This window comes from Mobula birostris, chromosome 4 (genome assembly GCF_030028105.1).
Source record: "Mobula birostris isolate sMobBir1 chromosome 4, sMobBir1.hap1, whole genome shotgun sequence".
NCBI classification, from domain to species: domain Eukaryota; kingdom Metazoa; phylum Chordata; class Chondrichthyes; order Myliobatiformes; family Myliobatidae; genus Mobula; species Mobula birostris.
Genome location: NC_092373.1, coordinates 196,711,961 through 196,739,354, shown reverse-complemented (window position 1 = coordinate 196,739,354; position 27,394 = coordinate 196,711,961). Strand labels below are relative to the sequence as shown.

Sequence of the window (27,394 nt, the reverse complement as noted above, 5' to 3'; positions counted from 1 at the left end):
TGTACAGACGTGTGAATTTAGGAGTACGATGGCTTGTAGAAAAGAAACTATACCATAGCCTGTTGGTCCTGGCTTTAATACTGTGGTACTGTTTGCCAGATGGAAGAAGCTGAAACAGTTGATGGTTGGGATGACTGGTGTCCTCAATGATCTTCCAGGCTTTCTTGATGCACCTGCTGCTGTAAATGTCCTCAATGGAGCGAAGTTCACCTCCACAGATGCACTGGGCTGTCCGTACCACTCTCTGCAGTGCCCAGTGATCAAGGTTGGTGCAGTTCCTGTACCAGGCAGTGATGCAGCCAGTCAGTATGCTCTCAGTGTTGCCCCTGTAGAACGTCTTAAGGATTTGGGAGCCTATGTTGAACTTCTTCAGTCGCCTGAGGTGGAAGAGATGCTGTAGTGCTCTTTTTGCCACAAAGTATTTTTGCAAAAAGTCTCAGAGTCAGTTTTAATATCACTGGCAGATGTTGTGAAATGTATTAACTGTATTAAATTTGTCAGTTAAAAAGGATTTGGTTTCCTATTGCCTTTGGAGTTTCTCGGTCTACACAGACACCAAATTTAATAGCCACACAAACTCGATCGACAAAATACAACATATTCCAAATCCTAACCTTTTTGTCCCACTTAAGGGGTAATAATACAGGCATTGGGTTACAGAGTGCAATGAATACTGTATTCATCACATGGAATTCTTCAGCATTTTTAAAAAATTGTGCCCTGATCATCAAACTCCACCACCAACTCATCGCTGTCAGCCTATCAGAAAACCAGCATATTCTCACTGGCCCAAATGACCCTCTGTGTTTATTTCTGAGTACACAGGAAGTGGTCATCACCAGCAAGACCATCTATTATCACCCATCCCCAGGATTCTGTATGGTGTCACTCTGAATGGATGCTTTCCAAGAAAGTAAAAAACACACATATTATCTTTCATCTGTGCATGCAGTTCTATTCTCCACCATGCTGCAAACTGATTATACACAATTAAACAACCCTACATAGAATTTTCAGCACTAAAAAAAAACCTGGCCATTAGGCCAGCTGCTGCAAGCTCCTGTTGGTGGTCCACGTGAGCCACCCCCATAACTCCACCGACACATCCTTATAGTCTTAACATGCGTTTCTCACTTCTCTTTCTAGAACTCGGCTACATCCTGTCTGAGGCAAATTCACATTCCAAGCTCAACTTGAAAAGGTTCCTCTTGATTTATTAAGAACATAAAAATAGTAAGAATTGTCTTCTGATCTTGCACTACCATCTACTGTAGTACAGAATGAAAACAGGGCCTTCGCCCCTACTAAATCACAGTCAATCTTCTGGAATATATTTTTATTATTTGTTAATTTATTTCGGGTGACATTACTTTATGGTGTGCGTGAGTTATATGTGCTGTGCTGTGCACCTTGGTCCAGAAGAACATTGCTTCATTTGGTGATATATATGTATACAGCCCAATGACAATAAACTTGAACTTGGACTCATCCATGCCAACTATAGTACCCATATCCAAGTCCTATTTGTTTCTATTTGGCCCATATCCCTCCTGCTATTGGTATACTGTCACATGCACCAAGATACAGTGAAAAGTTTACCTTGCATACTGTTCATACAGATCAAATCATTATACAGTGCATTATGATAAAACAAGAACAATGCAGAACAAAGTACAACAGCTCGAGAGAAAGTGCAGTGTAGGTAAACAATAAGGTGCAAGGTTGGAATGAGGTAGATTGTGAGGTCAAGAGTCCATCATAACATATTTGGTAGGGAACCATTTATTGGTCTTGTGAAGGAGTGATAATAGAAGGCCTGAATAAAGGAGCAGACTACTTTCTAAACCACTCAACCATCTGCCCACGTCAGCTACCTCAGAACTTGCAGAAATAGTACAGCAGCAAGTCACTCTCAGCCCAGAGGATAGCAAGAAGCGACAGTGCACCTCGAGGTTTTAATCAAGTGATAACCCAAGAACATCTCATGCCTCTCGAGTGGAGCTGCTCAAAGAGGAAGCCAACCTTCCTTGATCCATTCCTCAACTAGCAGTGAGGAGGAAGGTTATCTCATTGCCATCATTTAAAAAGTCATAAACACAAGAGATTCTGCAGATGCTGGAAGTCTTGAGCCGCTCAGCAGGTCAGACAGCATCAATGAAGGGGAATAAACAGTCAACACTTTAGGCCCAGAGCCTTCATCAGACCAGATAGGTACATGGATCGGAAAGGATTAGAGGGATATGGTCAAACAGGCAAAAGGGATTAGCTTAGGTGGACATCAGGATCAGCATGGTTCAGATGGGCCAAAGGGCCCGTTATTCTGTACAACTCCATGATTCTATTTTGCAATGACCAAATATAGTGAAACAATTATCTGTCCATTCCACTCATGAGCAGTTAATCCTGAATTGTGCTTCTACCCATCTAACTTGGGTTCTAGCCCTAGCTCTGAAGGATCAGGCAATATGCGTCTTGTTTCAAGATTACGGCATGCATTTTCTTCTCTATTCCCGGCTGAACCATTGACTGAGATGTAAACAGCAGGAAGATGTCAAGAAGTACAAAATATCCTTGCACAACACGTTGAAAGCCATTTACCTGTGAATAGTTAATTTATCTCTCAATGAGCCATCTTTAAGTAAGTGGCATAAAAAAAAACAACCAAAGCTCATCCTCCACGAGTGACAGGGTTAAGAGTGTGTTCTATGTGACAGTGGCGTGCTGGATTGTTATGTGTCTGAGTATAAACATTTCTCAAAAGGACCAACCTATTTCTGTAGCAACACACACAAAATGCTGAAGGTACTCAGCAGGTCCGGCAGCATCCATGGAAAGCAACAGTCTACGTTTTGGGCCAAGTCCCTTCTTCAGGACAGGACAGAAATTTATTTCTGTTACACCATATGCCATTGCATAGGCAGTTGGAATATCGGTCACCATATAATTCTCTGAGATTCATTTTCTTGAGGGAATTCACAGTGGAACAAAGAAATACAATAGAATCAATGAAAAGCTACGCGCAAAGACTAATAAGCAACCAATGTGCAAAAGACAAAAATTGTGCAAATATAAAATAGCAATCAATCAATAAAGCTGAGAACATGAGATGTAGAGTCCTTGAAAGTGAGTCTATAGGATGTGTTCAGTGACCAGTTCAGTGTTGTTGAGGAGAGTAAAGTTATGTACGCTGGTTCAGGAGCCTGATGTTTGAAGAGCAAGAACTACTCCTGAACCTGGTGCTCTGCAGGAGGAGTGGGGTCTCATTTAACAATATTGAAAGGCCTAGGTAGAGTGGATGTAGAGAGAATGTTTCCAATAATAGGGGAGTCTAGGACCAGAAGCCACAGCCTCAGAATAAAAGGATGTTCTTTTAGAACAAGATGAGCAGGAATCTCTTTAGCCAGAGCGTGGTGAATCTGTGGAATTAATTGCCACAGACATCTGGGGGGAAAGTCACTGGGTATGTTTAAAGTACAGGTTAATAGGTTCTTGACTAATCAGGATGTGAAAGGATATGGGGAGAAGGCAGAAGAATGGGGTCGAGAGGGATAATAAATTAGCTATGACCGAATGGCAGAGCAGACTCAATCGGCTAAATGGCTGAATCCTGCTCCCATGTCTTATGGCTTACTTTAAGTGCACGTAGGGAAGAATAAGATGACAAGGACAAAGATTTCTGTCAGCAGACCACAGCATTGTGCAAGCCTTATCGTCTGAAGCCTTTGATACTTAACCAGTCCTAGCTCAGATACCAGGATCCTCGACGGCAGCTTGGTGTATGTTGCATTTTCACTTTAAAACAACATCAACAGTTTAAAATATTTTAATTTTTAAAAAATTAAACTGCATTTTGGGATGCCTTGAGGCTCAATTGTGAAAGGACTTTTCAGGCAAGTTCTGCTTTTTCTACCCTCCCCTCCCCCTCCCCGGTTCCAGGCATCCTTACAGTTCTCTAAAATTGCCAGCTAAGAGGGAAACATCCTCGCGACTACATCTGTTAAAAGATACCAGCCTCGTCTCACTGGGTAAGCTTCCTGCTCATCTATCACAGTTGCATACTCCCACCATCCCCCCCAGTGCTCTTGCTGCCTTTCGCATCTAGAAACTTCTCGACCTACCGAAGTATATACAGCAATTTGGCCTCCAGTGACAGGCAAGTCCAAACTTCCACCTCCATCAAGAAATTCTTCGGCATCTCAGTTCTAAATCCATTGCTCTCTAAGCCAAGACTTTGACCCCTTATTTCAGACGCCCGAGCTAGGGGAACATCTTCTCTATACCCAATCCATCGCAATTTTTGTCAAAATTGTATAAATAAAGGCATCCGGTAGTCTCGCGAGACCATGGATCTGCGCCTGGAAAGTCTTCACTCTCCAGGGCACAGGCCTGGGCAAGGTTGTATGGAAGACTAGCAGTTGCCCATGCTGCAAGTCTCCCCTCTCCATGACACCAATGTTGTCCAAGGGAAGGGCATTAGGACCCATACAGCTTGGCACCAGTGTCGTCGCAGAGCAATGTGTGATTAAGTGCCTTGCTCAAGGACACAACACATTGCCTCTGCTGGGGCTTGAACTCACGACCTTCAGGTCACCAGTCTAATGCCTTAACCACTTGGCCACATGCCCACAAAATCTCTACAAAGTTGTATAGGTTTCAATTAAATCACCTTTCATTCCCTTTCAAATTCTAACAAATACAAACATAGTTAACGTAATCTTCTCTCATTGGGTAGTCCCAAATTCCATAAGAATGATAAGATCATAAGACAGAGGAGCAGAATTAGTCCATTTTGCTCATTGAGTCTGCTCTGCCATTTCATCATGGCTGACTTATTCTCCCTCTCAACCCCATTTTCCTGCCCTCTCCCTGTAACCTTTGATGCCTTTATTAATCAAGAATCTATTACCTCCGTGTTAAATATACCCAATGACTTAGTCTCCACAGTCATCTGTGTCAAATAACTCCACAGATTCCCAATCATCTGGCTGAAGAAACTCCTCGTCTTTGTTCCTGTTGGATAAACCTTAGTCCCATTCCTTCACCAGAACATCCTCTTTTAGGTTAGGAAACCTGGACAATGTTTCTCACCCTCTGCATGGCAATTTGGCTGAACAGAGGAGCATTTTCAGTAATAGACTAAGACAACTACGCTGCTCCAAAGAGTGTGACATGGGGTCATTCTTACCCTCAGCCATCAGGCTCCATAATGAGTGCAACTGTAACAAAAACCAATTTCCCCCGGATCAATAAAGTATGACTATGACTATGAGTCAACCTATAGTCGGGGATGTCATCTTGCAATCTTTAACTTGTAAATCTACTACATCTTATTTTAAGGTAACATTTTTATTCTTTCTTATTTCTCTTCCAATATTTGTATATCTGTGCACTTGTAATGCTACTGTGACACTGCAATTTCCTTTGGGATCAATAAAGTATCTACCTATCAAAGTTATACACTATGCACCTTTTGTAATTATAGCAAGACACCCTGGTTCCTCCACTCAAAACCTCATGCAATGAAGGACAACATACCATTATCTTTAAACACAAAATAATCTGCAGATGCTGGGGTCAAAGGAACACTCACAACCCGCTGGAGGAACTCAGCAGGTCGGGCAGCATCAGTGGAAAAGATCGTTTGATGTTTCGGGCCGGAACCCTTCGTCAGGACTAGAAGGAAGGGGCAGAGGCCCTATAAAGAAGGTGGGGGGAGGGTGGGAAGGAGAAGGCTGGTAAATCCAGTTGAAAAACCAGTAAGGGGAAAGATAAAGGGGTGGGGGAAGGGAGGCAGGGAGGTGATAGGCAGGAAAGGTGAAGAAGGAATAGGGGAAAACACAATGGGTAGTAGAAGGAGGCGGAACCAAGAGGGAGGTGATAGGCAGCTGGGGGAGGGGGCAGAGTGACATAGGGATAGGGGAAGGGAGGGGGAGGGAATTACCAGAAGTTGGAGAATTCTATGTTCGTACCAAGGGGCTGGAGACTACCTAGACGGTATATGAGGTGTTGCTCCTCCAACCTGAGTTAGGGCTCATCATGGCAGCAGAGGAGGCCATGTATGGGCATATCTGAATGGGAGTGGGAAGCAGAGTTGAAGTGAGTGGCTATCTTTCTTGCTTACTTCAAGTTTAGTTTTTATTCATGCTGTATAAAAATACTCAAGTTTATTTGTACATCAGCATTTCCCTATCCAACAACTTTTAATCACTTGTTTGTACCTTCCCTATAGTGGGGAGGTTTAGGGTCAGAGGTGCAGCCTCAGAATAGAAGCGGATCCCTATAGAACAGAGATGAGGAGGAATTTATTTTCCAGCCAGAGGGTGGTGAAGCTGTGGAATTCATTGCCTCAGAAGGCTGTGGAGACCAGGTCATTGGGTATGTTTAAAGTGGAGGTTGATAGATTCCTAATCAATAAGGACATCAAAGGTTACAGGAAGAAGGCAGGAGAATGGCATTCAGAGGGATAATAAATCAGCCACACTGGAATGATGGACAGACATGATGGGCTAAACAGCCTCAATCTGCTCCCATGTCTTATGGTCAAAGGGTAAATCTTCATATTTCAGATATCCCACCCTGCAAAAACTCTTTTCAGGGAGGTAGCACCATCAATTTGCGGGAGACTCCCGGAACTTCTGGGAGAGGTGGGATGTCTGCAATAGAGTAGCCCCCTAGCAGCTGGCCAGCTAGTTTAAATAATATTAGCTATGCTAATGAACGAATGACATCTGTTAAACTCACCTCAACATGTCTTTTACATTTTAACCCACCATGGGCAATAGAAAAGTCACTGTTGCAAACAGTGCAGCGAGCAACACTGTCATTATTTTGACCCCTATTAGGCAGGGGTACACTTTAGTGTAGTCTGGGGTGATGTACGTTTTATATTTTCTTTTTTTGGAACACTCTGCCATGGCACGTGTGCTCGCTCTCTCTCATGGTCGCTCTTGCGCTTGCTCTCTCTCTCGCGCGTGTTCTCTCACTCTCGTGGTCTCTCATACTCGCTCTCTCTCTTGTGGTCGCTCTCGCATGCACTTTCGCTCTCGTGGTCTCTCTCACGCTCACTCTCTCAAAAAAATTGATTTCCAGGATATTGTATATAATATGCGGGCATCAGGGAGCCACAATTGATATGCGGGAGACTCCCGGAACTTCCAGGAGAGGTGGGATGTCTGATATTTACCAATACTAGACTACAAACGTCGTGATTTTGCTCCATGCTCTGTTTGTTCACCTTGAATTATCTCTGCGTTTAAAGTCAAAGTTTAGGTTACTCCATATCCACGAGGGCATGTGCACACAGGTACAATGAGAACTCTACCTGTACCAGCATCACAAGGACAAAGCTTCAGATAAGTAGCATTTCCACAAGACAGACATAAATTAAAAATAAATCAAACAATTTTCACAAGAACACAATTTCAGCAAAAATGTCCATTACAGTGCAGAGTTACTAAACTGTCGAAACTTGGACTGTGCCAATTGGTGGAAGAACCAGATAGTTGAAGGGAAGTAACTGCTCGTCACAAAACACAAACCAAATTAAGTTTAAATGAACCAAATTCAGCATCCCCTGAAATATTATTCTTCCAAGTCTTGGATAAAAGCAGTAAACAGTACAGTCCCAAGCATTAACCCCCTCTGCAGTATCTTACTAGTTACAGCCTGCCACTCATAGAATTCAATTTCAAGTTCAGTTGTCATGCTACCATACATGAATACCCATGAATGTAGCCAAACAAAACAGTGTTACTCCGGGGCCAAGGTAAAAACACAATCCAGGCACATACACTGTACGACAGCAAGCACATCCAAGATGTCAGTAAAATACAGTCACTCAAAAAAGAAGTATATAATCCAAGTCCCTGAGTCCATGATGTTGCAGCAGTCTGCAGTCAAACACAACAGAGCTTGTCTTCAGCTGAGCAAATAATGGAGGAGGGGGGCATGGACGCTGCACCACGCTCCCTCCAGCACTCTGACGGATTGCCCGACTCCGATGTCTCCTCATGGGTGGCTGCAGAAAGGCGACACCATGGCCTGAGGCCTAGTCTTCACTATCACTGAGGCCACACAGCTCCCCCACCACCTGCCAGTAAACCAACGAATTGGACATGCAGCATTCCACACCACCAAAGTCCAACAGGGTCTTGCGATCACAAGAAAAATAATTAAGGTGATCACTCGCTCTTAGACCGAACGCCTCTCTTTCGCAAACAGCGTCACGGTGCGCAGCCACCAGCTCCTACGGTTTCTCCACCAATGAGCAACTTGCAGATGGGGTAGACCAGCAGTACCTTAAGTTCTTAATGTCCAGCAGGGTCTTGCGATTATTAAAAAAAAAGACAATAACACCTGTAGTTGACCCCATAAAACTTGCTGCATCCAAGCACGCCACCATCTAATTGGAAGAGACTCACTTAAATCTTTTCTATATTTCCTGTCTATGAATCAATTTTCAAAGCATCCTATTAACCCCAATATCACGTTGTTCAATATTACATTATAAACTTTTCTCTAGAATTTTATAAAGTACAATGTGACAATAGAGAAAAAAGCAGAAATGTAAAGTATCTTTAAATGGAGGTGAGATTGGTAAATAAACTTGGTAAATTATTATTCATTTGTTTAGCAATACAGCGTGGAGCTGGCCCTTTGAGTTATATCACCCTAGCAAGAGGAACAATAGTGCGGACTATTATCTAAATTGGGAGAAGGTTCAAACATTAGAGGTGTAGAGGAACTTGGGAGGCCTCGAGCAATACTCCCAGAAGGTTAATTTACAGGGTCAGTCTATGGAGTTGGAGTAGGGGGCAGAGTTAAGATGGCGCTAAACGGTGACTCCTTTGCTTGCATCCTCGGAAACAGCTCTACTTCCATCTTTGCTATCTTTGTTTTTCCCTTTCAGGGTTCTCCTGAAGACTCTGACCTGGAGTTACACGCAGACTTCGGTTCTTTGCGGGAATGGGACCCGTTCTCGGGGTTTCAGGACCAGCCGTTGTTGTTCGGCACGCCAAGGGTTCGGCCTGAGAGTCCAGCTCTCGTTCGAAAACCTAAGATCTCGGGGCTCTGGAGATGGGCGGATCAAGGGTCGGTGTCACAGCAGGAGACTCCTGTGGTGTCATGGAGGCCGGAAAGTCTTTCGCTGTGGGCCCAAAGACCCGAGATCTTTGTGATCGTCGGGCACAGAGCTCATAAAAAGCGACAAAACGGACTTTTTAACATCGTAAACCAGCGGATTGTTATGTAACCCGCTCGCTGTGAAAATGGGGGACATCTCCCTCTCCCTTATTAGGGAGAGAAATAACCTGTGGTTTGCCTAATGCTGGACGAAATGCAATAGCTGCAAGGTCTGCGTCTTTGCTATTGCCTAGCTCATGCTTGTGCTCTGTAGTGGGTGCGCTTTTTTTTGCTGGAGGGAGGGAGGATCGTTGCTCGCTGCGGCTTACACAAGGGAGGGGGAGCTGGGGTGGATTTTGGGGTTCTCACATTTAACTGTCGTGCATTCTTTGGGGCTGCAGAAAGGCTACACCATGACCGAGCCTGTTTTTGTGGATGCTTGTGAAGAAAAAGCATTTCAGGATGTATATTGTATACATTTCTCTGACATTGAATTGGACCTTTGAACCTTCAAGTCTGTGGTAAAAAGGCAAGTACAATATTGGCATTTATTTCAAGGGGAATAGGATACAAAAGCAAAGAGATAAGGCTGAGCCTTTATAAGACACTAGTCAAGCCGCACTTGGAGTATTGTCAACAGTTTTGGGCGCCATAACTCAGAAAGGATGTGTTGTCCAGAGAAGGTTCACAAAGATGATCCTGGGAATGAAGGGGTTAACATATGAGGAGCACTTGGCAGCTTAGGGCCTGTACTCTCTGGAATTTAGAAGAATGCAAGGGGATCTCATTGAAACCTACTGGATGTTGAAAGGACTAGATGGAATGGACGTGGAGAGGATGTTTCCTATGGTGGGAGTATCCAAAACTAAAGGGCACAGCCTCAAAAATGAGGGACGATCTTTTAGAACGGAGGTAAAGAACTATTTTTTCAGCCAGAGAGTAGGGAATCTGTGGAATGCTCTGCCACAGACTGTGATGGGGGCCAAGTCCATGGGTATATTTAAGGCAGAAGTTGATCATTTCCTGATCAGTCAGGACATCAAAGAATATGGTGAGAAGGCCAGTGTATGGGGTTGAGTGAAATCCAGGATCAGCCATGATGGAATGGCGTAGAAAACTCGATGAGCTGAATGGCCTAATTCTGCTCCCACGTCTATGGACCTACAGAGACTCTTTACAGAACATCGCCAGAATTGAACTCTGAACTCCAGAATGCCTCGAGCTGTGATAGTGTCATGCTAACCACTATGCTACCATGGTAATTGGTCAATGGTTTACATATACCAAATATCTGAAGAGCTTGACTTGCATGCTGCTCATACAGTTCAATTTATTAAAATAGTCAAGTGAGGTCACACAAGATGTTCAAAGAGACCCAAATGACTGAATAAACCTATCCAAGGGAGCTGGAAATGCTTTCCAAGGCTGTTGGAAATGCATTCCTTTATTGTTTGAAGAGAAGAATCCAAGAATAAAAATGTCTCACTACAATTACATGCGATTATGGTGAATGACTCATGGAGAAATTTGTACAATAATGGCCTCCTTCCCTAAAAGGAATGTACTCACTGTAGAAAGCAAAGCAAAGATTTACCAGACTGACCCCTAGAATCATAGGTCTTTCATACAAGAAGAGAATGAAGAGGTCAAGGCTCTATTCTCTACAGAGTAGAAGAATACAGAACAGTAAAGCATAGTACAGGCCCTTCAGCCCATAATGCTCTGCGACCCATTAACCTACTCTGAGATCAATTAACCTGCCCTCCTACCTAGCCCTCTATTTTTTCTATCATCCATGGGACTATCTAAGAGTTTCTAAAAGGCCCCTAATATATCTGATTCTAACACTATACTTGGAAGGGTGTTCCACACACTCACCACTCTCTGTGTAAAAAAGCATGCCCCCTACACTTTACTCCAGTCTCATTAAAATTATGCCCCCCCCCCTTTAATAGCTGGGGAAAAGTCTCTGGCTACCCTCTCAATCTATGCATCCTATCTTGTACATCTCTATTAAGTCACCTCTAGCTCATTCAACCTATCTTCATAATTTAAGCTGCTATCTAATCCAGACAGCATCCTGATAAACTCCTCTGCATCATCTCTAAAAGCATCCACATTCTTCCTATAATGAGGCAACCAGAACTGAACACAACATGCCGAGTGTGGTCTAACAAGAGTTTTACAGAGCTGCAACATTACCTCGCGGCTCTTGAACTAAAGAAGGCCACCACACCATACGCCTTCTCAAGGACCCTATCAACTTTGAGGCAACTTTGAAGGAGCTATGGACATGAACTCCAAGATCCCTCTGTTCCTCCACTTTACAGAGAACCCTGCCATTAACCCTGTATTCTGCCTTCAAATTCAACAACAGGCAAGTTTATCGGAACGTGCAAAATTCTCAGCAGTCTACACAGGAAGGATGTTTCCCCTGGCTGACAGACTGCACAGTTACAGACCCAGAGTACCAAGTGAGCCATTTGTGACTAAAAGAAGTTGTTCAGTCACACACAGAGTGGTGAATTCCTGGAATTATCTACCGTGGAGGTTCAGTGATTGATTTCCTTCAGATCAGAGATTGGTGGATTTTTGGATGGAAGGTTTGAGGTTCGTAGCAACAGGACAGGAAACTAGGATTAACCTCTTGATTGCAAGGTCCAGTGGCCCACTCCTGTCCCTAAGAGTAATGAGTTCAAAGATGAAAATATTAGCTTTATTTATCACATGTACATCAGAACATACAGTGAAATGCGTCATTTTGTGTCAACGCCCAACACAATCCGAATATGTGCTGTGGGCTTTGTAACTTCAAAACATTAAATTAATTCAAAGAAACTCACCAGAGCCTGGAAATATGAGTTGTAGTTCAAGTTTACTTTAGGGGAGGTGCGCATATATCATGTGGTAGTGTGATGACGTATGGAATTAACATTTTACATAATTAATTAAATGAACAAGAATACTTAATGAAGCATACGTACACATGTTTACACATACAAGATTCCTCAAATATTCCTGAAATATTAAATACACAACTGTCACCATGATTCTGGTGCCAAAATAACATGCCTACCAACTTACTCACACAAACCCATATATCTTTGGAATGTGGAAGGAAGCTGGATCACCCAGAGGAAAACCATGCAGTCATGGGGAAAATATACAAACCCTTTACAGACAGCGGCAGAAACTGAACCGCTACTGGTGATCGCTGGCGCTATAAAGCGTAATGCTAACCACTATATTACTGTGCCACCCTCTAACATACAGTCCAGACTAGGGTAGGATGACATTTGTTGTAATAACATTCCGGGAACTTCACAGTCACTATTCCTGATGCTAGCTTTTTATTTGCCAACTTTCTTCTTTTTTTTTAAAAGTTTAAATAGCTGTTGTGACAAGATGCAAATTAATGTTTCCAGACAGTTGATACACAAGAGACGACAGATGTTGGAATGCAGAACAACAATTGGCCCACTGGAGGAACAGCATCTGTAGGGGAGGAAGGCACTGTCGAAATTTCGGGTCAAATCCCTGTATTAGACAGGAGAATGGAGAGGGAAGATGGCCAGTATAAAGAGGACAAGTGGGAGTGGTGAGACTTGATCACAAGGTAAGTGGGCGGACCGAGGAAGAATGAAAGATTACAGGCAGTTGGAACAGATGCTCCTCACCCTGCCGAACTCCTCCACAGGGCTGCTTTTTTTCCCCCAGAAATCAGAAACCCCCTCATTCTTAGGCAGTGCCTTTGGGTTAAGGGTGACGATGAGATTCCCCCCTCATTCTTCCAAATTCCAGTGAGTCCAGGCCCAGAGCCGTCAAACGCTCCTCATATATTAACCCTTTCATTCCTGGAACATTCTCACAAACCACCTCTGGACCCTCTCCAATATCAGCATACCCTTCTTCCATATATGGGGCCCAAAACTACTCCCAATAATCCTGACGTGTCCAATAATGTGTCCTGACGAAGGGTCTCAGCCCGAAACGTCGACTGTACTTCTTTCTGTAGCTGCTGACTGGCCTGCTGCGTTCCACCAGCATTTTGTGTGTGTTGCTTGAATTTCTAGCATCTGCAGATTTTCTCGTGTTCCCAATAATCCAGATGCATTCTGACCAATACCAATTTCTCCCACTCCAGTCCTGTGGGTTGCAAGATGACTAATGAAGGCCCACTGACCCCGAGGCAGTCTGGACAGCAAGTTCTTTGAAGGGTTGGTGGAGGGGTAAAAAGAACATCCTCTATCCATATGTGTCCCCCAGAAAGAGGCCTGAGATGCTCAGAACCTTTTTGAATGCACTTTCCCCATTTTGAGCAGTCAGAGCCAAAGTTTCCGATGACATGACAGGGCTGTGATGTCTATTGAAGAGAACATCCTTGGAAAAGTTGCCCCGGTTCTCCAATTAATGGTGCCTGTTTCGGATCCTGGTATCAGACACAACGTCGACATGGCTTCCCCAAAGAAGCAGACCGAGCAACTATAGAGCCCGTGGTAGGGAACGTTGGACTGGGAGGCAACACCGGCCCTGGCTTGCCTTCTCACACACTGGATATAGAAGCTTCCAAGAGAACAGCATTGGTATCTCTCCGGGGCATTGAGTTGTCTGCTGTATGCACAATGATACCAACCAACAGTTTAACAATGGAACCAATCTCAGTGAAGATGAGGTATCAACTAATATTTTATCATTGGTCAAACCATAAGGTCATAAGACCGAAGAGCAGAATTAGGCCATTTGATCCATTCAATCATTGCTGATTTTCTATCTCCTCAACCCCTCTCTCTTGCCTTCTCCCTGGAACTTTTGACACCATTACTAATCAAGAACCCATTAGCCTCTGCTTTAATGCACCAAGAGTTGATCTCCATCGCCATGTGTGGTAATGAATTCCACACATTCGTCACGCTCTGGCTGAAGAAACTCCTGTTCAGTTCTATTCCACCCTGAGGCTGTGCCCTCTGTACGAAACATTCTCTCAACATCCAGCCTTTAAATATTCGGTAGGTTTCAATGAGATCACCCCTCATTCTTCTAAACTCCAACAAGTCCAGCCCAGAGGCATCAAACATGGCTCATACACTAACCCTTTCCTTCTGGGCTCATTCTCGCAAACCTCCTCTGGACCCTCTCCAATGCCAGCATACCCTTTTCCATATGAGGCCCAAAACTGCTCACAATAATCAAAATGCTTTCTGACCAATATCAATGATTTTCTCAATCTCTCTCTCTCCACAGTGTTACAGCTTACCTTTTACAAGCTTCTCATAGAAATAGAGCTAATTTTTAGAACCAACCAAAAACTGTTCAACCTTATACACCAGAAGCAAGGTCACCCAAACCTTAGTGGTTGGGCTGCAACATGCACAGCATGCTTACTTGTACGAACTCTCAAATGCCAAGCTCCAAAAGATCGCCAACTCATTCTCCGAAGCATATGAGGTCATGCAGCACAGAAACGGGCCCTCCTGCCCTGCTCATCCATGCCAACCAAAATGCCCATATAATCTAGTCCATTTGCCTCCATTTGGGCTCCATTCTTCTAAATTTTTCCTATCCATATACCTGTCCCTTATGAGTTGTTAGTGGACACACCTCAACCACTTCCTCTGGCAGCTCAATCTAAACATTGTGTGAGAAAGGTGTTCATAGGGTCCTTACTAATTCTTTCCTCGTTCCCCTTACCCCCATCCCCTCGATTCCCCAATTCAAAGGTTCAATTAAATTTATTTTAATGTTTCAGAATGTATACAGTATAAAATGTGAAATTCATCCTCTTCACAGACATCCATGAAACAAGATCCCCATAGAATGAATGATAGAAACAAAGCCCCCAAAGACCCCCCACCCTGGGAAAAAGAAAATAGGACTGGATAGGCTTTACAACTTCCACAAGTTCCTAGCCCTCTACCAATCTGCCCCCAATGTACTACACCACTATCCAATAATAAATTTTCACAGTGAAACCTTCAAAAATATAGACAATGACCCATAACTAGAGAGTCACTTCTCGGCAAAAGATGACCAACAACATTTAGGAAAAGGGTATTTGAAGATTAAGACTGGTGACCTTGCACAAAGGTCATGGTCTTCTGGGCAGCAGTAATCCCTGTCCTTAAATATGCTTCTGACATCTGGACTACCAAAAGCAGGCAGCTCAGGCCTATTTGAAGTTTCACCAAAAATGGAAAGATAAGCAAAATGATGCCAATGTTTTCTCCTCAATCCAACATCCCTGACAGTTAGGACGTACAACAGTACAACATAATATAGGCCTTTCATCCTGGATGATGTGTTAACTATTTAACCTACTCTAAGATCAAGCTAGTCCTTCCCTCCTACATAGCCTTCCATTCTTCTTTCATCCATATACCTATCTTAAGTGTCCCTAATTGTCCTTTCTTAGAATTGAATTGAATTCAATTCAAATGCATCTTCCTCTACTACCATCCCTGGCAGGGAGTTCCACAAACCTACTACTTTCTCTGTAAAACCCTATTTCTGACAGCACCTCAAATCACCTTAAAATTATGCCCCTTCCTGTTACCTATTTACACTTTGGGAAAGAGGCTCTGGCAACCCATCCATACCCCTTATCATCTTGTACACCTCTATAAAGTCACATCTCATCCCTATTTACTCAACCCATCCTCATGGGACATGTACTCGAATCCAGGCAGCATCCTAGTACAATTCATCCGCACCCTCTCCCAAGCTTCCACATTCTTCCTCTAATGGGTCAAACAGAAGTGAACACAATACACAAAGTTTTACAGAGCTGCAGCATTACCTCGTGGATCTTGAACTCAAGCCCCCTACCAATGAAGGCCAACACGCCATATGTCTTCTGAACAATCCTATCAGTTTGCAAGGCAAATTACGAATTATTAAATTCATATCATGAAAACCATATGAAGCAAATTATAAAAACAATGGAATGCTTTCAAAATGTTTATCTTAGTCTGCTCAATTCTAAATGACACATGTTTATTTTTTTTATGATTTCTTATACACCTATTCAATTAGTATCATAACATTGAGGTATTTGTGGACGTGGACCCAAGATCTATCCGTTCTTCCACACTGCTCAGTGTGATACCATTAACCTCAAGGCCCTAGTTTACTTCTGTTTACCATACTGGATTGGCCACACTGTTGAATTACCACGTTGTCCTTATATCCCCAAACCAGACTCTCAAAACAAACATCCTATTCCAATTTATCACAGGTCAAGATTACCTTGAAGGAATGCAACATCCCTACTGTTTCCTGGGAAACTCTCACAGGAAATGAGGAAAGGGATTTTTTTCTGGGTGGTATCAAGAACCTCGAGATCGTTCACCAAGAGCACAATGCAGCCCTGTGCAAGTGGCAGAAAAATGGACCACCTCACATCTACCCACCCGCCACTCTGAGAAGCTCCCCTGAAATGTTCTGTGCAAATGTCCCACATTAACCTCATCAGTCACCTCAAAGCCCATGAAAACTGACAGGAAGGAAGGGTTGAGTAACCATCCCAGGAGGGTACAGCCCTGGGGTCACTACTGCCCTGTACCCTGTGAGTTTTTCTCCTGGGTTTGAGGTCCTTTGAAGCCCTGGGTACCAGTTTTATAACTCAACCACTCCTTTTTAACAATGAATAAACTTCAAAAGAATTTTGACTAACTGTAATACATTCCAGAATCTCTTGACCTTGGTTGTGAAAGGACCTATGCATTCTTTCCTCCCTTTGCTTCTTTCCTTCTCCCACTGGAGAAAGGACTCTTGTGAGTTCTCCACCAAACAGCCAAATGGGTTTCAAGGATGATCACCCAACAAGAACTGACACTGACACTGTTTTCACTTCCAAGAAAGAAAGGAGCAGACTCTCGCCCCATCAGCTTGGTTTGAAAGCACATCCAAACCACTGCATGGTCACTCAGTGTCCAGTCAGCACTGTGTGGCTGGGGTTTGGAGGCTGTGCTGTTGCCCCTTTTCTCTTTGTTAGAACTTTACAACATAGAACATTACAGCACAGTGCAGGCCCTTCAGCTTATAGTGTTGTGATGGCCTCTTAACACATTCTAAGATCAATCTAACCCTTCCCACCTATATAGCCCTCCATTTTTCTATCATCAATGTGCCTAACTAAGAGTTTCTTAAATGTCCCTGATTATACTGTCTCTACCACTGATCCTGGCAGGGTGTTCCATGCATTCACCAAACTCTGTGTAATGAACTACCCTCTGACAACTCTCGCTATACTTACCTCCAATCACTTTAAAATTATGCCTATTTGCATTATCCATTTCCTCCCCAAGGAAAAAGTCTCTGGCTAACCCCTCTATCACTGCCTCTTATCATCTTGTACACATTTATCAAGTCACCTCTCATCCACCTTCATTCTGAAATCCCAGGCTTACTCAACCAAACTTAAGGCAGCATTCTGGTAAATCTCCTCTGCACTCTCTCTCTGAAGCTTCCATGTCCTTTCTATAATGATACAACCAAAACCGAACACAATACTCCGAGTGTGGTTTAACCAGAGTTTCACAGAGCAACAAATTTTACCTCATGACTTTTCAACTCAACCCCCGACTAATGAAGGCCAATGCACCGTATGCCTTCTTAACAACCCTTAACAACTTTCTTTGGTCTTGCGTCTCCGTGCCACAGGCCTGAACACAAACCCATCGGACATGTCATCAGATTAGATACTCCCAGCAGGAAATTGCTTGAAACCCTTCCACTTAACATGTATCCCTCATGCAATGTCAAGAATTCAGATTATTTGCCCAATCTCTCCTCACCATTTCTGGGAGTACTCTGCACAATTGCCTGCTGTGTTCTGCACTGGGGCCTAGAACCTGTGCTTTGAATCTCCTGCACTGGCTAAGGTTTTACAAAGAGGGATGTATTAATGATTCCTCTTTTTTAAACCCGGATCTCATTCACAAGATAAATATCAACAGCTTTCAATGAGTTCTTCTAACATAAGCCATAGCTGCAGGGGGATGGGGACCAGAGCACCAGAGCAGAGAGTGGAGTGGCTGCAGGTGAAGATGTTGTTGAGACTAAATACAAAGTCAGGAATTGAAACGTTGAGCATGGGGGGACGCATGTTCAAGTCAGGAAAAATGTCACAGCAGTACTCAGACAGGTTAGGCTGGAGAACTCATCTATGAGGCTATATTGGGGGAAGTGAGGAATAAGAAAGGGAAGGCCACATTATAGACTACACTACAGTCGGCAGGATTTAGAGGAGCAAATTTCTTGAGTGAGCGTGGACTGTTGCAAAAAACATAAAAATGTGATAGTAGGTGATTTTAACTTTTCACTTATTGACTGGGATTCCCATACTTTAAAAGGACTAGATGGGACAGAGTTTGTCAAATGTACTCAGGAAAGTCTGCTTAGTCAATAGAGAGAGTTCCCAACTAGAGAGAGTATGATATGAGATCTCCTATTAGGGACTGAGGCAGGGCAGGTGACAGAGTTAGTGTAGAGGAACAGCTTGCACCTTGTGATCGTAATGCCATTAGCTTCAGGATAATTATGGAAAAGGATAGGTCTGGTCCTTCGGCTAAGATTCTGAATTGAAGAAAGGCCAGTTTTGATGGTACCAGAAAGGATCCTGCAAGTCTAGATTGGGACAGGCTGTTTTCTGGCAAAGGTGTACTTCGTAAGTGTGAGGACTTCAAAAATGAAATTTTGAGATAAAGAGTTTGTATGTTCCTGTCAGAATAAAAGGCAAGGATAACAGGTCTAGGGAACCAAACTTTGAGAGATATTGAGGCCCTAGTTAAGAAAAAGGAGATGCATAACAGATGTAGGCAGACAGGAACAAATGAGGTACTTGAGTATAAGAAATGCAAGGGAACACTTAAGAAGGAAATTAGGAGAGCTAAAAGAAGGAATGGGATAGATTCGACAGCTACATTAAGAGCAAAAAGATAACAAGGGACAAAATTGGTCCTCTGGAAGTGATCATCTATGCTTGGAGATGAATGGGATGTGGGAGATCATAAATGGATTTCTTTACATCTGTACTTACGCAGGAGACAGACCCAGAGCCGATAGACGTGAAGCAAAGCAGCAGCAAGGTCATGGACCATATACAAACTGCAGAGGAGGCGTGTTTGCTATCTTGAGGCAATTCCCCAGGGTCTGTCAAAGTGCTCCCTGGACCATGTGGGAGGCTAATGCAGAACTGAAGGGGCCCGAGCAGAGATATTTGAAATGTCCTTAGCCACGGGTAAGGTGCCAGAGGATTGGAGGATATGTAAAGTTGTTTCATTGTTTAAGGAAGGCTCTAAGAATAAACCAGGAAGTTATAGCCTGATGGGCCTGACATTAGTAGTGGGCAAGTTATTGGAAGGTATTCCATGGAACCAGATATACAAGTATTTGGATAGACAGGGACAGATCAGGGGTAGTCAACATGACTTTGTGCATGGTAGGTTATATCTAACCAATCTTATAGAGTTGTTCGAAGAAGTTACCAGAAAAGCAAAGGCGAGGCAGTGTATGTTGTCTATATGGTCTTTAGCATGGCTGTTGACAAGGTCCTGTATGCAAGGTTGCTCAAAAAAGCTTAGTGCCTTGCCATTCTAGATTAGGTAGTCATATGTATAAGACATTGGCTTCACAGGAGCAGCCAGAGAGTGGTGGTAGATGCTTGCGTCTGACTGGAGGCCTTTGACTAGAGGTCGCCACAAGAATCGATGCTGTGTCCATTGCTCATCATCTACATCAATGATCTGGACGATAACGTAGTAAACTGAATCAGCAAATTTGCAGTTCACACCAAGACTGGGGTTGTAGTGGACAGTGAGGAAAAAGCTTGCAGTGGGATCTGAACCAGCTGGAAAAATGGGCTGAAAAACGACAGATGGAACTTAATGCAGACAAGTGCATGGTGTTGCACTTTGGGTGGAAAAACTAGGGTAGGACTTACATGATGAGCAGTAGGACACTGAGGAGTGTGGAAGAACAGAGAGATCCAGGAATATAGATCCATAGTTCATTGAAAATGTTGTCACAGGTAGATATGGTGGTAAAGAAAGCCTTCATTGGCCTTCATAAATCAAAGTATTGAGTACAGGAGTCGGGATGTTATGTTAAAGATTTAAAACATTGGTGAGGCCTAATTTGGAGTATCATGTACAGTTTTAGTCACTTATCTACAGGAAAGATGTGTGGTTTAAGATGGGGCTGGTGAAGCTCAGAAACTACTTGGCAGCGGCAAACAAAACAAAGAAAACTACTAACTACTTTTCTTAATCACACTTTTTTTCTGGCAGACGATCACTGCAATCAATATCCTGTAACTTCCCTTTCAGAGTTAAGCTTTTGATGCACCTGTACCACCTGGCAATTTTGCAGTGTGAACCGGAGTCTCAAAGGTGCGGGATGGTTACAGTTTGCAGGGTACGGGCTTGTTGGAGGCGGTGGGGCCTGAGAGTGGGGAAGGAGCCGACGTTTGGCCATTGCTGAAGCTGACTCAGAGGCAATTCGACGTGGCAGGACTGAGACTGAGTGTGGGGAGGCGAGGCAAAGTCGTGGTCACGGAGCCCATGCCTGGGCCCAAGAGCGAGGAATGACCTGAGGTTTGGATGATTTAAGCGCGCGGGACAGATTGTTGGAGCCGGAGGCGAAGGATAGGCTGGTTCAGCTCGCTGCTCCGCAGGTTTACTTGCCTCTGCGTTGAACTGAAGTTGTGGTCTGCAACTATGGGTCGCTGGATGCTGCAGTGATGACTGGCTTCGTAGCTGTGGACTCACTCTTGTGAACTTCACTTGTTTTCTTGCTTTTGTCATTTGCACAATTCTTTTCTGCACACTGGGTGTTTGGTGGTCTTTTTAAAAAAAAGTAGGGGGGCAGGTTCTACTGGGTTTCTTTGCTTTGTGACTGCCTGGAAGGAGATGAACCTCAAAGTTGTATATAGCATACATATTTAATAGTAAATGCATTTTGACTTTGAATAAGATTGAAAGATTGCGGAGAAATTTACAAGGATATCACCAGGACTTGAGGACCTGATTTAGAGGGAAAGGTTGAACAGGTTAGGACATTATTCCCTAGAGCATAGGAGAATGAGAAGAGATCTGATAGATGTATACAAATAATGAGGGGTATAGTCAGAGGAGATGCAAGCAGGCTCTTTCTACCGAGGATGGTGGGTGAGACCAGAACTAGAGGATAAGGGTGAGAGGTGAAATGCTTAATAGGAACATGAGGGGGAACTTCTTCACTTGGAAGGTGGTGATAGTGTGGAACGAGCTGCGAGCGGAAGTGGTTCGATTTCAACATTTTAAGCTGTGTTGCTCTATGTTCGATAACACACATTCAGACTAATAATTCTGCAAATGAAGCTGGAAGTGGTGCAGAAAAAAGATTCACAAAATGTTACTGGAACCGGAGGGCTTGAGTTATAAGGAAAGGCTGGATAGGCTGGGACTTTTCCCTGGAGTGAAGGAGGTTGAGAATGGATATTTTTAGATAGATTAGCTTTATCTGTCACGTGTACATTGAAAGAGTCAAATACATCATTTCTGTCAATAACCACAGTCTGAGGATGTGCTACGGGCAGTCCACAAGTGTAACCATGCTTCTGACGTTAGTATGCCATGCCTATAACTTACTAACCCAGTTCAGGAACTGGACCATTCCTATCGTACAATGACGACGCTTCAGATGAATTTTGACTGGCTGTAATACATTCCAGGATCTCTTGATCTAGGTGAAGAAAGGCCCCATGAAATCATTCCTCTTTTCCCCCCACTCCTTCCCCCCCCCCCAAGAAAGAACTCTAGGAACTGGAGGGAAATCCACAAAGTCACGTGGAAAATGTACAAACTCCTTACAGACAGTGGTGGGAATTGAACCCTAATTGCTGGTGTTGTAAAGCATTGTGCTAACCATGACCTTACCATGCCTTTGAAGGGTATATAAAATCATATGGGGCACACATTCACGTTCATTGTCATCTGACTGTATATCTATATATAACCAAAATAAAAAAAATATTCATCCGGACCACGGTGCGCTCACAATACATACGTCACACACATAGCATAAAACAAAAAGTATTTAGGAAAATAAAGAGAAAGATGCCGTATAAATGAAATCGCCTAGAACTTTGACATAGAATGGACTGTCTTTTTCCCGCTTAGAGTCGCAGCTGATTTAGTTGTCCCAAGAGAGGTTTAGACATTCCCAAACACACACTGGAGTTTAAATGCTCCACGTTACTCAATAAACACAACCGATTCTGTAGACGCTTGAAATCCAAAATACCACACACAAAACGCTGGAGGAACTCAGCAGGTCAGGCAGCATCTATGGAGGGGAATAAACTATTGACGTTTTGGACGGCCCCCGAAATGTCGACTGTTTATTCCTCTTCATAGATGCTGCCTGATCTGCTGAGCTCCTCCTGCATTTTGTATGGCATGTTGTCGCATTACTGAGTGCCACCTGCAAGCCGCCTGTGCTTTCATACTGGCGTTTCCGTAAGGCGCGTTGCAGAGAGTGTTTCGATTTGAATGTGTGACAGATTTCGAGCGCACAGTGACTGTACCCTGCAGATAGGAACTGGGGGATGTTCTTGGAGCCTCCACTGAAATGCATGTACAACTTCACTCCCTTCGCTACTGGACACTTCACACTCCTTATGCCCGAGGTCATACTTGGCTCTTGCAACGGCTTTACTGATTTTAAACCACATCCTGTTTTCGTTATCCAATTTTGTTGTATGTAAGTGTCTACTCAGATGGCCAGGAAACAACTGTTGCTTTACTCCCCTCCACCTTACATGCTGGAACACAGAGACTTCGCCGAAACTGCATCCATTTCTATTAACTTTAAAAAAAATCAAACGGGCAGATAGCCCATTGGAACTCACCCACTCCATATTTGGCGTCCACAGAGCGGCTCCAAGAAAACATGTCTCGTGCGTCTCAGCAAAACATTAAAAGAAATGCGAAAGTTTTTTTTTTGCAAGGCTCCCAATACTCCGTTCAGTGCTAGAGTTGAGACACAAGCCAATCACATGTTTCTGTTACGTCACGTATGTACGATGAAGCAAGGAAGCTGTCCAACACAGAGGTGATGGGGCAACTCGTCAATCAAATATCGAATGCCTTCATCGTTGGCTCTTCGTTACTCCAGAAGTATTTCTTCTTCCCCCATTCCGAGCCAGTCATTCTCATTATGATTAACCCTTTACGTGACTACTTCTAACCGATACAGTGAGGAGCTTGGTGCCAGAACAAATAGGGCGCTGACTGAAACCTGGAAATCTGGCCAGAAACTTTCATAGAGTATAGAACGGTGGATAAGCAGGAGCTGCTGCTCACGACAAACTGGTATTTCCTAATTAGCTAATACCTTCTGCCTGCGCATGGTCCATATCCTTCCATTCTCTGCACATTATGTGCCCAGGAGCTTCTTAAATGCTTCTATTAAATATTAAATTAGAACAGATTTTATTTGTCACATGTACATCTACATTTTGGGTGGCAGGGTGAAGCTACATTTCTGCTAAAGGAGGAGTAAGGCAATCCTTGCCTTGGCTGGCCTGCAGGTCACCCTTGGGCAAGGTGTACCACCTGCTTCATTCACCCACCACCCCTCTCCCCGATCAGGGTCACGTGAAGCAGGTGGTGGAAGGTCGTGTGAGCAGATTTGACAGGTGGTGGAAGGTCGTGTGAGCAGATTTGACAAGACCAATCATGGTAATGCATACCATATCACCCACATCATACGACATGGTGCGTAATGATGATGACATTGAAGCCTGCAGCGAAATGTGTAATTTGCGTCCAATCAAATCAGTGAGGATTATGCTGGACAACCCGCAAATACCTCCACACTTCCCACAGGAAAATTGCATGCCTAAAACTCACTAACCCTAACCACTACGTCTTTGGAATATGGGAGGAAATTGGAGCTCCCAGAGGAAACCCACACAGTCATAGGGGGAACATACTAACGCTCACAGACAGTGGCAGGATTAAACCCTGAATGGTGATCGCTGTCGTCGCAATAGCGTTGCACTAATTCCTACACTACCATGTCACCCACCACCATATCTGCCTCCATTACCTCCCCTGGCAGTGCATTCCAGGCACCCCATTTTGAATTTTAAAAAACTTGCCCTGCATATCTCTTTTGAAATTGTTAGCTCTTGCCTTACATGCATGAACTCGAGCATTAGACATTTCAAACCCTGGGAAAACAATGCTGCTGTCTGATCTATCTATGCCTCTCATAATTTTATAAAGCTCCATCAGGTCTCCGTTCACCCTCTGCCACCCCAGAGAAAACAGCCCAGGTTTGTCCTCACTCTCCCTATAATGCCCTTTAATCCAAGCAGCATCCTGGCAGACCTCTTCTGCACCCTGTCCATAGTCTCCACATCTTCCCTATAATGGGGCTGACCAGAAATGAATGCATACTCCAGATGTGTCCTAGCTGGACATTTATAAAACTAGGACTTAACTTCCAATTCTTGAACCCAATGACTTGACCAATAAAGGCAAGCATGGCAAATGTCTTCCTTACCACCCTCTCAATCTCTGTAGCCATTTTCAGAGACCTATACACTTGGACGCCAAAGTCCCTTTGTACACTAACACTGTTAAGGGTCTTGCCATTAACGGATACTTTTGATCTGAGTGATATTTGCCTGGTTTAAACTCCCTCTGCCATTTCTCTGCCCATATATGCAACTGGTCTATATCCTGCTGTGTCCTCTGGGAATCTTCTACACTTTCTACAAGACAACCAATCATCCTATCATCCACGGACTCACTACCCACCCATTTACATTTTCATCCAGGTCATTTCTATATATCACTAACAGCAGAGGCCCTAAAAGCTAAAACAGTGAATCAGAATCACTGATATGTGTTGTGAAAATTGGTGTTTTGCTATGGCAGTACTCTGTGGTAGGCAGACATCAATCCCAGGGGATGATGGGTTTGCGCTTCTGGTGGACTGGGTTCAGCAGCGTCTGCTGTGACTGAGGAGTCCAATGCGTGAGACAAAAGTCCCCTTAAGCAATGCTGGAGTGTCCTCTCCAGGTTGAAGGTCTGGGTGGGAAGATTTGAAGAACCGGCTGTTGCCCATGCAGCGGGCTCCCCCTCTCCACATCACTGATGTAGTCCAAGGGAAGGGCAAGTGCTGATACAGCTTGGCACCAGTGTCGTCACAGAGGGTGCCAGAGTGAAGTTGTAAACAACATCAAACTGACTTAGGAATCTCCAGATTTCTTCCTCGGGGTTTACTCCCAAAGCACTTCCCATGGGTGGGTATGGCTGCAAGGCAGCGGAGGTTTAAAATCAGGGTTTTCCTTCTCCAAGGCGGGCTGCCATCCAAGGCTGACGAGCCCCACCCGCCCGAAGCACCTGGTTTTGAGGCGCCAGTGGCCCGCCTTTGCCCCTTCTCTTGTCAGTAGAAACAGTTCCACCGGGGCCTAGTAGCTAAGCCTCACATGAAGGCCAAGAGTTGGAGCTGGTTGTCAGAGGCTGTTAGAGATGCACACCATTTGGAGCACTTTGTAGGTAGTGGGAGCTCATCCCCATGACCACCCCTGGCTATGATAACCTTAGGAACCAGAACTGTGTAAGGTGTAAAAATTACTACTAGTGACCAAAAATAAATAAATAGTGTAACTAGGCAGTGCTCATGGATTTGTCATCCATTTAGAAATCTGATAGAGGGAAAGAAGCTGTCCTCGACTGATTGCTGCTAATTTCAGATTCAGGTTTATTTATGGCATCTGCATCAAAGTATACAGTGAAATGTACTGTTTGAGTTAACAACCAACATACGCAAGGATATGCTAGGGGCAGCCCGCAAGTGGCACCTCACATGTGGATGCCGACACAGTAGGCTCACAATGTTCAGCAGAACAGCACCAGCAGCAAAAACAACAAGACAACAGCAAAACAAGCCCCTTTCCCACCCATCCACACACACAGGTACGTCTCCATCCTCAGGACAGGCCACCAGTTCCTGGTCAGGACTCACAGACATCAGACCTCTGTCCTCCAGACAAGCCTACTTCGGTCTTCTACCTCCAAACTCACTGAACTCTGCACTTTGACCTCATGCAATAAACACCCATGTTACAGCCATTCAGGTTACAGAAGAGCACCCTTACAGAATTCACAAATCACTACCCAAATATGTGACAGACAGAAGTTCTCTTTCATGGAATGTGAGTGAAAAATAAAAATAAAAATGCAGCGGTTTTGTTTTTCAACTCACATTTTTGATGAGTGCCTAGAGGATGTGGAATCCAGATTTATGGAAATGTACCCCACTCATTGGGTGGCGGGTTGGAGATACAACTCGACCAAAGGAGGAGTTAGATGCTCCTTCCCTCCAAAGGCTTGGGAGCAGGGGTGGATGCTCATATAAGCAGCTGGTGCATATCACAAGTCCTGGTTATGTGGCCACTGAGGGCAGGCAGACAATCTCTAAAGAGTATTAGTCATGGCTGGGGTCACCCACCTTGTAAAGGCACTGCCTTGAAGAAGGCAATGGCAAACCATCTCTGTAGGAAAATTTGCCAAGAACATTCATGGTCGTGGAAAGGCAATTTTTGCCCATGCCATACCACGCGACACGACGAATGAATGACCCCCACTCATAATGCAGGGATCTCTTGTAATTGTTCAGTTTACACTTAAAAATGAACATGTGGGTTAGAAGTTCTGGCATTAAGCATCTCTGAAGACAAAGAGTCAGCCATGAATGATCCTTCCTAATCCTTGTCCTTTCATTGCAAGATGGTCTGATGAATGTTATGCATTTTTGCAATTCAAAGTTCAGAGTAAATTTATTATCAAAGTACATATATATCACCATATACATCCCTGAGATTCATTTTCTTGTGGGCATTCACAGTAGAAAAAAGAAATACATTAGAATCAATGCAATTCCGTGTACAAAGACTGACAACCAATATGTAGATGGATGGATGGATAGATGATTTAACTTATGCACTTTACTTTGTTTATTTATGCATAATTCATCTGTAGATTTTATCCTTACTTTCCTAGGTTATTGTGTGTTATATGTGTGTGATGTGCAGTACTGTGCTCGACACCCTGGTTCGGAGAAACATTGTCTTGTTTGACGGTATGCATGCATATAGTGAAATGACAATAAACTTGACTTGACTTGGTTCAGGACCCTGATGGTTGAAGTGTAATAATTGTTCCTGAAGCTGGTGGCGTGGGACCTAAGGTTCCTGTACCTCCTTCTCGATGGCAGCAAT

At 43.9% G+C, this 27,394-nt stretch overlaps 1 protein-coding gene across 1 annotated transcript in view; it reads right to left on the bottom strand.

The window, feature by feature from the left end:
• Positions 1–23,153, bottom strand: part of LOC140196859 (dedicator of cytokinesis protein 2-like) — a 1,243,024-nt gene extending 1,219,871 nt beyond the window's left edge. Inside the window, exon 1 of the mRNA XM_072256747.1 lies at positions 23,009–23,153. Within this exon, the coding sequence (XP_072112848.1) occupies positions 23,009–23,051 (43 nt within the window). The 5' untranslated portion in view covers positions 23,052–23,153. The remainder of the gene's footprint in view (positions 1–23,008) is intronic.
• Positions 23,154–27,394: the final 4,241 nt, after the last annotated feature.